At 41.1% G+C, this 12267-nt stretch overlaps 1 protein-coding gene across 1 annotated transcript; it reads right to left on the bottom strand.

Moving 5' to 3' along the window:
- Positions 1-66: 66 nt before the first annotated feature.
- On the bottom strand, positions 67-11543 carry LOC111949557 (transcription termination factor 1). The gene is given in 12 exon segments (XM_070434163.1): positions 67-870; positions 872-998; positions 1518-1603; positions 1854-1919; positions 2131-2223; positions 2348-2543; positions 2928-3052; positions 3279-3357; positions 3519-3704; positions 3869-3996; positions 4573-5720; positions 11485-11543. Coding segments are annotated over 12 exon segments (2307 nt in total). The 5' UTR covers positions 11512-11543; the 3' UTR covers positions 67-824.
- Between the last annotated feature and the right edge of the window lie 724 nt (positions 11544-12267).

Here is a 12267-nt window from a genome sequence, read left to right as displayed (position 1 = left end):
GGTTTAGTGATTTTCATGAAAACATGCTCGCAATGGATGAAGACCGGCCAATCAAGGCAGAGCTACTTGAAGCCAGGAGACATTTATTCTCAAAAATAAAATGGGATTCTATAAAAATGTCACCTGTCAGATTTTACAAACATAATACAACTCTCACCTGAGTATTCAACAGATGCATCACCCCATAAATCATTATGGGGTGATGACATTGTAACATCTTACAGAAAACCAAATGACATTTAATTACAAATAAGTTGTCACGTTCGTCGTAACATTTAAGTGAGGAGGACCAAGGCGCAGCGTGATAATACATTCTCTCTTTAATGAAGACGAAAACGAACACTATACAGACTAATCAAAACAACAAACAGACGAACGTGAAGCTATACAAACAATAAGTGCAGACACTGGCAACTTACACAGACAATCACCCACAAACTACCTAATGACTATGGCTGTGCCTAAATATGGCTGCCTAAATATGGCTGCCTAAATATGGCTCCCAATCAGAGACAACGATAGACAGCTGTCTCTAATTGAGAACCAATCTAGGCAACCATAGACATACATACACCTAGACTAAACACTGCCCCATAAACATACAAAAAAACCTAGACAATACATAACACATACATCCCCCATGTCACACCCTGGCCTAACTAAAATAATAAAGAAAACAAAGATAACTAAGGCCAGGGCGTGACATAAGTTGATCATCATTAACCACCTCCATGAACGAGCTGAATCCTTAAATTGTGAGATAAAGGGGCACACAGCTACCCTCACAGTGGGGCCTTAAGCCAGGTCCACGTGCTTTGTTTTCATCAGCTGTTCTGAACCTCGCTGTAGTAGTCGCCGTCCTCATTATCAAAAGATCTCAGAGAGTAGGAAGAGCTCTTGAGGATCATTTCTGGACACCACATATCCTGATTTTATCAGAACTTTGAGGCGCTCTTCAAAATTGGGGAGAACTCTACTGTTGAGGAAGTCAATGATCTCTGAAAAGAAAATGCATAGAAATAAAATCTGCAAACGGTTCCAGCAAACAAGTTGCGTGCCAAACGGCATCCTAGTCCCTATATAGTGTGCTATTTTTGACCGGGGCCCATGGTCAAAAGGAATGCACTTTATAGGGAATAGGTGTGATTTGGGACTAGATCAAAGCTCTGTTCCCCAAAGCACCATTCTATTTAAATAGTACGGTCAAGGAGGACCTAGTGACATTTCTTCTCCCTTTATGTCATCACTGATCCTATTGATTCACAACTATTCTAACGAAATGCTAAACCTAGCGACTGACAATATTGGGTGGTCGCCTGGGGTTGTACAGTGGTCTAAGCCGCTGCCTCAGGCTCACAGGTACTGTGTACTACCACTGTGAGCATGGGTTTGAATCTGACCCAGTCCTCTAGCGCTCTCTCTATCCTGTCCAATAAACAAGAAATACAAAAGGAGTGGGACTGCCCTAGTCTTTAAAATAAGAGGATAGTGTTTGTATGACAGTAGCTTACACCTACCACAGAAGGACATGCTCTGCCACAACGGAACGTTGTCTACCTTTAGCCTGTAGTACTGTGTCTGTAGATAGCGCGGCGTAACATCCCTTAAAAATTATACAAATGTTAGCACATAGCAATGCATTACATCACACTGACATGCACGGTTGCATTCCACACTCCTAGAAGATGGAAAACATTTGTAAAGGCTTTGTCATGCATTGATCTAATTCAATGACATCTCAGCGTTGTATTGAAAGACTTGACAATCCAAAAAGTTAACTGACATAATATACAAACCTCCCTCAGTCCATGACACATTGTCTAAAAAATAATCTGTGTTTAATAACCTCTTACCCAATTGTCTGAGCAATTTCTTCCCAGTCGATACCTGCAACATCTTCCACCTGCATTGCATTCAAGCTGAAAAGGTCAAAAATGACATGAATCAAGATTCACAATGCAACAGTTTCACATGCTGATATCAGGACCAAAAGTCTACATTTTGTCCCGTGTATCAGGACAGTGCAGAAAGGTCCAAGTAACATCACTAAACCGGGCTAATACATCTTAAACAAAGAATCAAAAAACAGATTCACCATCACACAGATTGAATGGAAATCAACACACTTACGCTTTGATCAAATCCACTTTGCCCTGTAATGATTTCGTGCCTCCACTGAATACTGGTTGTCCATATGCCAGTATGTGCTTCAAAACACCCAACCTGGAAAAGTTGTATCAAATACAGCCTCAAAAGTCAGACAAAAGTTCTGAATCAATGTTTGTGTAAACAATTCAATGAGAATGGTTTTATTTTGTAACAGCTACCCCTGAAACTCCCTGCCCACCATTTTATTCGACACTGGGACGAGTGGCGCGTTTCAACCGTCTGGCACACATCTGTCCAGGGGATGTTGTTGTACAGTTTGTCTTTCCTGATGGTGGCCGGTCCACTGCCAGGCTCTGCCTGTCCCACCAGGTGCTTCCGCACAGCTTCCATTAGTCTTTTCAGTTCTTCCTTGGTCCACGCACCTTTGTTTGCGGCTGAGAAATAGACACCAAACAAAGCGGGAACATTGCCCCACGTCAAACACAAACAACCATTTCCCCAAAAGATGAGTGGAGCAGGATGTCCAGCAAGGATGTCAGAGTCAATATATTAAAGCTGTAATCTGTACTTGGTGAAACTGACACATTTGTTTGGGATATTACACCAAAGAAGTTACTTCAAACATCAGTTATTTTCCTTCGGACATCATTGCACGCGTGCTAGAACTGCAGAATATGTACTGTGATTATATTTTTTACCATGATGCTGGACATTCCTCTCTTCCGTTTCATCAACAAGACAAAAACAATAACTAAGGCGCTGGGGGAGAACAGTGGCGATGAGTCACCTTATGCGGATTCCAGTTCCCAATGACTTACACATTTGAGCAAAACGTTTCTCTAGGGCCGATTCGCTTCGGCCAGTCAACGTCGAGATCTTCGCCCACTTGTTGCCGTGCAACGTCTGCAGTTTTTTCAAAGTGTGAAGTTCTTCTTCGGTGAACCTTCGGTAAGGAAATCAAGGAAATAAGCATTCAAAGTGCCTCAATGTCTGCAAATATTAGCAAACCATAAAGTGGTTCGTATCAGAACAATAGCACAGTTGTGAACACTAATTCAAGAAAATGTAAATTCAACATTACTATACTTTCGTACATTGTATTTAGAGGCAACATAACGTAAGCCGTCATAGTGAGGGTCATTTCCTTATAGTAACGAGCCCCGTCTTACCTGCCCTTGTAGTTGCTGCCATCAAATATTTTCCTCCCACGTATATAGACGTGATGCCAAGGCCTGGGTATTCCTTCACCTGGAACAACAGGTAAGGAAGAGGTGAGATCAGTTTTCTGGGGAATTCCTAAGCATACTTTTTTGGCCACGGTAGACAATGCTGAAGAACAGGAATGTAATGTGGATAAAACTTGTCATAAAGTTTTCTAATCGAATGAACCTGGCTACAAGATGACACACCTATTCTTTCATGGAATCTGTGCTGACACTTCAACTTCTTGATATTTGCTTCTTCCCCTTTGAAGCGCTGTGGATGGAAGAGCTTAGAGCCACTCTGAATCCCAGTGAGAGCCAGGAAGTCGTAGACGTTACTCATGAGTCGGTCGTTCTCCTGCGTATTGAATCTTCCACTTCGCAGGGAAAGGCCTGGGAACAACAGAAGATTCCACATGGGCTTAACTGATTGGGTCTAAATGATAAAATATATGATAATACAATCTGTCACATCTCTCAACACAGTAACATCTTACATATCATTGCTACAATGTTACATAATGCTGTGACCATGAGTGACTGAAGAATAAGCTTACCTTGTCTTCGGAATTCCTTGAATCGATCAAGATCATACTTTATCATCTTATGGATCTCGTCGACCGACTTTGACTCAACATTGGGAATGAACTCTTTGAGATCATTCAGAGCCTGCCACTCGTCCACACTGTAGCATAGTGAGGGGAGAAAATCATTAACGTGACGTCTAAACACACCGCTGAGTCGACAGAGCAGGAGAGACATGTCTTCCTCTCTCCACAGGAAGCGGTTCCAGATGAAATTCTGGTACACAGCATTCACAAAATGTCTGGTTTTCACCAGCAAATGCTACTGGGCGACTCCACAGTAATAGAGTGATGCGGGGACTCAAATCTCACTTTAAAATGTATGTCAAACAAGTTTTAACAAATTAAAAACATTGCAGATGCAAAGTTTGGTAACAGAATGAGGGTTTGTGCAGCTGGTGCACTCATTCTGTAACCAACCTTTGCATCTGCACTGTTCTACAAGTAGCTTAAATGTATGTTTGTAAAATAATCAGTGGAAATGGTTAAAAGTCATTGTTGTGCCTAGAGTTGTATGGATTGTTTAACTTTGCAACCATCGGTTTTTGTTGGGCATACATTACAATTATTGTGGATTTGCCATACTGTCAATGGTTGTGTTCATTTGTGAAATCACTCTTTCAAAACATGCTAGATTCACACTTCAATACAAGTGAACCAGGTTTCCTTCTACTCACCATTGAGTTTCTTCCTTTAGGCTGGGTTTGTTGTGTTGGGTCCCTGTCTCAACCATGACTGAATGGGCGCCCTCTGTCTCACCGTTTGTTCCAGCATCATGAGTCCTGTTGTCATTTGGAACAGTTAAATCCAAAACACCTTCTGCAGAGTGGACACTGTCCATTCCCTTGTCTGACTCTCTGCTGTGGTTTTTCTTTCTCCCGCTGCCCTCCACAGCTGCAGACTCTCCATACGTTTTTGGCCTCTTTGGCTTCAATTTTCTTTCAGTTTGTTCTTTTAAACCTGGACAGTCTGCTTTATCTGGACAATCGTTCAGTTCACACTCTCTGTGTTTTTTGTTATTTCGTTTCCTTTTTTTTACATTCTCCTCTGTCTCAGTTACCACATTTTTACCTCTCTTGACCATTTCAGGGTGCAGTTCTATGGTTTCTGGATCATCTGCTGTTCTTGAAACTGTCCAACAGCTCTCCGCTCCCTCCTCAAGTTCTGTTTGTCTGTTCTTGTGCTTCTTCTTACTCTTTCTGGCCTCATCTGGCGCAGTTACAGCTGAAACATCTACTGCAGCCTTTGAGAGGACACTGTCTATCACCCATTCTGGCTCAATGTCATTATGTTTTCTCTTTTTCTTCCGGCTATTCATATTATTCTCATCAGCAATCACTAAATCCGCTCGCCCCTGTTGTGTTTGAAGATTCTTTGACTTTTTCTTTGTATTCTCTCCAGTTTGTTCCTCAGGATCTGGTACCTCCATTTCATCTTTAATAACATGTTGCTGCTTCTCTTCGTTTCCTTTTTTAAGTTTCTTCCTCTCTTTCTCCACCACTTCCAGCTCGGTCACTGTTCGCTCTTTATGTTTAGGTTCTTTACCTCTTTTCTCGACTGTCAACTGGTGACCATCCTTTTGATTATGCTCAATTGCCGGTTCTTTTGGTCCCTGTTCAGATAGTGCTTTAGTCTTTTTCTTTTTGGCTTTTATGGATTCCTCGACTGTATCAGGGGCCACTGATGAGATTAATACAGGAGTGTCTTCAAATTTAAGAGGGGATATTCGACATATCTCAAGCACTATGAGATTCTCACTAGCCCCCTGTTCAGTGGACGTTGAAGTCCCCAGCATGGTGGCTACAGTATTACCTGTTTTCTCGATCTGTAACAGAAAAACAACATTAATGTTTTAACATTGTTTCCTAAATGTGACAGCATGAATAGGCATGAGCTTAAGCAGCTATGTAACGTTAACTAGCTACCATAATTCGATTAGCAAAATACGTGCATATTAAAACACAAGTTCACTTTTTTCGTACATACGCGCACAAGTGTGATCAATGTTGGGCTAACTAGTGATAGTACATCCAAATAGACTAGCTAGCTGTGTAAATCAAATATGATAAAACTCGTAAAGAAAAATTAATTCACCAGGTTGAACAAATGGGGAAAGTAACACCGTAACTTCTTTGGTGACAAAAGCGACATAGCCACAAATGCAAATCTCTTCTTTGCTGCTAGCAATGTATGCGTGTGTGACTGTGACCAAAGCTAGCTACTGCCACTCTGTGGTGGACCTACTATAGAAATATAACATATTGGAACATCTAACCCTGGAAATTTGACTGGTAAACTACACTCGCAATGGCTGCCTGCTTGGTATTCTGATCATGAGTCTCCCATCTGCATTCCCGTGTCATTTCCAACAATTAGGATTTGTAGGTCTAGATTAATATTCCCGCTATGCAGTTGTGGAAAAAGTACCCAATTGTCACACTTGAGTAAAATTATAGATACCTTAATATTAAGTTACTCGAGTAAAAGTGAAAATCAGCCAGTAGAATACTACTTGAGTAAAAGTCTAAAAGTATTTGGTTTTAGATATACTTAAGTATCAAAAGTAAATGTAATTGCTAAAATATACTTAAGTATCAAAAGTAAAAGTAACATTTTAAATCAATTAAAATTCCTTATAACTTGAACTATTACTTCACTACATTCCTAAAGAAAATATTTTACTCTATACATTTTCCCTGACAACCAAAAGTTATTATTAAGGTATCTATACTTTTACTCAAGTGTGACAATTGGGTACTTTTCCCACAACTGCATAAGTTCATGCCTATCCATGCTGTCACATTTAGGAAACAATGGAGAAAAAAAACAATTAAGCAAAGCAGATGGCACAATTTCCTTTTCATTATAATTTTTTTTTACATTTACGGATATCCAGGGGCACACTCCAACACTCAGACATTATTTACAAAAGATGCATTTGTGTTTAGTGTGTCAGCCAGGCCAGAGGCAGTAGGGATGACCACGTGTTCTCTTGTTAAACTTATGAATTTGACCATTTCTGTCCTGCTTAGCATTAAAAATGTACTTTTGGTTGTCAGGGAAAATGTATGGAGTAAAATATTTTCTTTAGGAATGTAGTGAAGTAATAGTTAAAGTTGTCAAAAATATAAATATTAAAGTAAAGTACAGATACCAAAAAAAAAACTACTTAAGTAGTACATTAAAGTATATTGACTTAAGTACTTTACACCACTGCTGCTATGACACCACTATAGTTAGGCAGATAATATTTTGAAGTGTTCAGAGATCTGTTAATTGTGCTTCTGTTGTTAAAATCTTTGCGATTGGAGAACTTTTATGTGGTGATTTTAGGACGCTAAATACAGTCAGCAATGGCCAGCGATGTGTTGTGTGTTATTGACGAATATAAATAGATTTTGGTATGCTATTTCTATAGGCTTAACTCAGGTATAAGTCATTATAATAGCCTATATTTTTGTTCTGAAGTAAATGTAGATATACTTTACAGTATTAGTCTACACAGCCTGAAATTGGTTTGGATTGGTTTGATAAAAGTAATCCATGCCACGGTGCACAGTGCTCGGTCTGATGTCAGGTCTGAATACTAGAGAACATGTATGTCACGTTCTGACCTTAGTTCCTTTTTTATGTCTTTATTTTAGTTTGGTCAGGGCGTGAGTTGGGGTGGGCATTCTATGTTGTTATTCTATGTTTTGTTCTGTGTGTTATATTTCTATGTGTTTGGCCTAGTATGGTTCTCAATCAGAGGCAAGTGTCGATCGTTGTCTCTGATTGAGAATCATACTTAGGTAGCCTGTTTCCCCACTATGGGTTGTGGGTAGTTATTTTCCGTGTCTGTGTTTCATCATACAGAACTGTTTTGGTTATTTTGTTCGTGTTTTTTTTGTTCCGTGTTCATGTTGATTTATTAAAAATCTAATTATGGACACTTACCACGCTGCACATTGGTACGACTTTTCCTACTCCTCCTCAGACGAAGAGGAGAATCGTTACAATGTAGCCTACCGTCTGGAGAGTTACTTAAAGATTCGTAATTGAAGAGAGAAGTTGTCCTGACATTTCTTATTCCTATCCACCATGACTTACAGTCAATACATTGGCAGCCTTTCAACATTAGGATACAGTATTTTCTCTAGCCTAGATAGGCTATCAATCTACCTCTCTCACACACAACATGGGCAGTTTAAATTGGTCAACAATTGTATTTATTAAAGATGATCACAAAGAATGTGTCAGTAACTCTGCATTATAGTATAGCGTATTTATTTTGGACGAAAGCCACAAAACTAGTGTATGAGTGAGTCACTCAGCCTAATGCTGACAAAAATCATTAATAGCTCAGGTCTTAAAAATACGAGCCAAAAGCAGCACCAACCTTTTTCCCCTCAGTATCCAATGTGTTTAAATGACCCTGTGAGCACCGCCTGACACCGATGGACGTCAATTTTTTTGGTCGTTTTGCTCACAGGGGAGACTCATATATACGATTTGCCTGTCAGTTTTTCCTCCCTGTACTTTCTTTCATTCAGTTTATTCTTCACATAGGCAAAGAACGACTCCATGTTTTAGAAACGTTACAAAGCCTACTATCACTCCTTTCCGCTGCATCCTCCTCCTATCCCACAACAAGTGAGAAGGGTGCAATTGCAGCCCGCGGGAGGCGGGGGTGCTCCAATACAGAAGGTGCTGTTAATGCACAGTAATGTTGGATGCCAACAGCCTATAAACCCCACAGAAGAAGGAGCGGGGGCAACAATGGTAGCTAGCTAGCTGTACACCGGTAGACAGTGTCCTTCACACCCGCCTGCCAGGCACTGTTTTCCCGCAGTTCTGTTAACAACCGTGAAGGCAGGTGTTTGGCAGGCGGGAGCGAAGGACACTGTGTGCTAACTTTGCCCTTACAAAAGAAGATTGCAGTCATAGTGCAGTATAACTGCAGAATGCTGCAAATACTGCATCCAAAATAAGACTGTTTTTTTGTACTGCAGTAATTTTGCAGTGACATTGCAGTTATTCTGCAATTACTGCGTCCAAAATACCCCAGTCGATTGCAGTTATTGCACTTTTACTGCAGTTTCAAAACTGCAACCTTTTTTTGTCAGGGAGCCAGCTAGTCCTAAGGACTCCGTTACACCGCAGACGGGAGGTGACACCGGATGATAGCTAGCTAATTAGCAAGCACACAATGTCAATAACTAACAAGCTAGCCAGTACCCGGTGTCGCCGGATGATAGCTAGCTAATTACAAGCACACAATGTCAATAACTAACAAGCTAGCCAGTACCCGGTGTCGCCGAGGATAAGCTAGCTAATTAGCAAGCACACAATGTCAATAACTAACAAGCTAGCCAGTACCCGGGTCGCCTAGCCTCGCCGCTGTGACTGTGTGCCAGCTAGCTAATTCAAGTTAGCACATGTCGCTAACTATCAAGCTAGCTAGTGCACTCTGTCGCCCCAGTCCCGCCTGCTGTGCTAGGCGGGGACGACCGGTAGACGGGTGTGGAATCATGTAGTAACCAAAGAAGTATTAAACAAAATCAAAATATATTTTATATTTGAGATTCTTCAAAGTAGCCACCCTTTGCCTTGATGACAGCTTTGCACACTCTTGGTTTCAGAAACTCACTCATTCCGCTGCATGAACTACTGTACATGGTTCCATATGGTGTTATTTTCATAGTTGATGTCTTCACTATTATTCTACAATGTAGAACATAGTAAAAAACAAAGAAAAACCCTTGAATGAGTAGGTGGTCCAAACTTTTGACTGGTACTGTACATGTAGTGACAGCTTCAATGTGGACGAGCCTATGTGTTTTAAATTATTGAAAACTTCAGTGCGGTCGACACTGTACATTTGACACCACCCACACATTACAGTCAACCATCTTCTTGTCCTGCAGGAATCTGAGGCAACTATGATCTAGTCTAGTAAGTTAACCTCCCTGGCTACCCAGAGGGTGTTACAGTAGTTATACATGGGCCCAGAGGTGTACAGTAGTTAGTGAACATGGCCCAGAGGGGTGTACAGTAGTTAGTGAACATGGCCCAGAGGGTTTACAGGAGTTAGTGAACATGGCCCAGAGGGTGTTACAGTAGTTAGTGAACATGGCCCAGAGGGTTTACAGTAGTTAGTGAACATGGCCAGAGGGTGTTACAGTAGTTAGTGAACATGGCCCAGAGGGGTGTACAGTAGTTAGTGAACATGGCCCAGAGGGTGTTACAGTAGTTAGTGAACATGGCCCAGAGGGTGTTACAGTAGTTAGTGAACATGGCCCAGAGGGTGTTACAGTAGTTAGTGAACATGGCCCAGAGGATGTTACACTAGTTAGGTGAACATGGCCCAGAGGTGTACAGTAGTGTTAGTGAAAACATGGCCCAAGAGGTGTTACAGTAGTTAGTGAACATGGCCCAGAGGGTGTTACAGTAGTTAGTGAACATGGCCCAGAGGGTGTTACAGTAGTTAGTGAACATGGCCCAGAGGATGTTACACTAGTTAGTGAACATGGCCCAGAGGGTGTTACAGCTAGCACATGCTCTGTTCAATTGGTTGTTGATCATTGCTAGACAACCATTTTCAGGTCTTACCATAGATTTTCAAGTACAGTGGCTTGCGAAAGTATTCAKCCCCTTGGCATTTTCCCTATTTTGTTGCCTTACAACCTTGAATTAAAATTGATTTTTGGGGGGTTTGTATCATTTGATTTACACAACATGCCTACCACTTTGAAGATGCTGAATATTTTTTGTGTGAAACAAACAAGAAATTAGACAATAAAACAGAACATTTTAGAGTGCATAACTATTCACCCCCCCCAAAGTCAATACTTTGCAGAGCCACCCTTTGCACCAATTACAGCTGCAAGTCTCTTGGGGTATGTCTATAAGTTTAGCACATCTAGCCACTGGGATTTTTGCCCATTCTTCAAGGCAAAACTGCTCCAGCTCCTTCAAGTTGTGTGGGTTCCGCTTGTGTACAGCAATCTTTAAGTCATACCACAGATTCTCAATTGGATTGAGGTCTGGGCTTTGACTAGGCCATTCCAAGACATTTAAATGTTTCCCCTTAAACCACTCGAGTGTTGCTTTAGTATGCTTATGGTCATTGTCCTACTGGAAGGTGAACCTTCGTCCCAGTCTCAAATCTCTGGAAGARTGAAACAGGTTTCCCTCAAGAATTTCCCTGTATTTAACACCATCCATCATTCCTTCAATTCTGACCAGTTTCCCAGTCCCCGCCTTTAGGCAAACACCAAACATTTTCTCCCTACTCTACCGTAAAGCCCAGCTCTGTGGAGTGTACAGCTTAAAGTGGTCCTATGGAGAGATACTCCAATCTCCACTGTAGAGCTTTGCAGATCCTTCAGGGTTATCTTTGGTCTCTTTGTTGCCTCTCTGATTAATGCCCTCCTTGCCTGGTCGGTGAGTTTTGGTGGGCGGCCCTCTCTTGGCAGGTTTGTTGTGGTGCCATATTCTTTCCATTTTTTAATAATGGATTTAATGGTGCTCCGTGGGATGTTCAAAGTTTCAGATATTTTTTTATAACCCAACCTTGATCTATACTTCTCCACAACTTTGTCACTGACCTGTTTGGAGAGCTCCTTGGTCTTCATAGTGCCGCTTGCTTGGTGGTGCCCCTTGCTTAGTGTTGCAGACTCTGGGGCCTTTCAGAACAGGTGTATATATACTGAGATCATGTGACACTTAGATTGCACACAGGTGGACTTTATTTAACTAATTATGTGACTTCTGAAGGCAATTGGTTGCACCAGATCTTATTTAGGGGCTTCATGGCAAAGGGGGTGAATACATATGCATGCACCACTTTCTGTTTTTTATTTTTTTGAAGTTTTTGAAACAAGTAATTTTTTCATTTCACTTCACCAATTTGGACTATTTTGTGTATGTCTATTACATGAAATCCAAATAAAAATCTATTTAAATTACAGGTTGTAATGCAACAAAATAGGAAAAACGCCTAGGGGGTGAATACTTTTGCAAGGCACTGTAGATTTAAGTCAAAACTGTAACTCGGTGACTCAGGAACATTCACTGTCCTCTTGGTAAGCAACTCCAGTGTAGATTTGGCCTTGTGTTTTAGGACATTGTCCTGCAGGAAGGTGAACTCATCTCCCAGTGTCTGGTGGAAAGCAGACTGAACCAGGTTTCCCTCTAGGATTTTGCCTGTACTTAGCTCCATTCCGTTTCTTTTTTATCATGAAAAACACCCCAGTCCTTAACGATTACAAGTATACCCATAACATGAGGCAGCCACCACTATGCTTGAAAATATGAAGTGGTACTCAGTAATATGTTGTATTGGATTTGCCCCAAACATAATACTTTGTATTCAAGACATAAAGTGAATT

Source organism: Salvelinus sp. IW2-2015, linkage group LG3, assembly GCF_002910315.2.
Source record: "Salvelinus sp. IW2-2015 linkage group LG3, ASM291031v2, whole genome shotgun sequence".
Classification (NCBI taxonomy): domain Eukaryota; kingdom Metazoa; phylum Chordata; class Actinopteri; order Salmoniformes; family Salmonidae; genus Salvelinus; species Salvelinus sp. IW2-2015.
The sequence above is the reverse complement of the archived record's forward strand: the minus strand, read 5'-3'. Positions and strand labels throughout refer to the sequence as shown.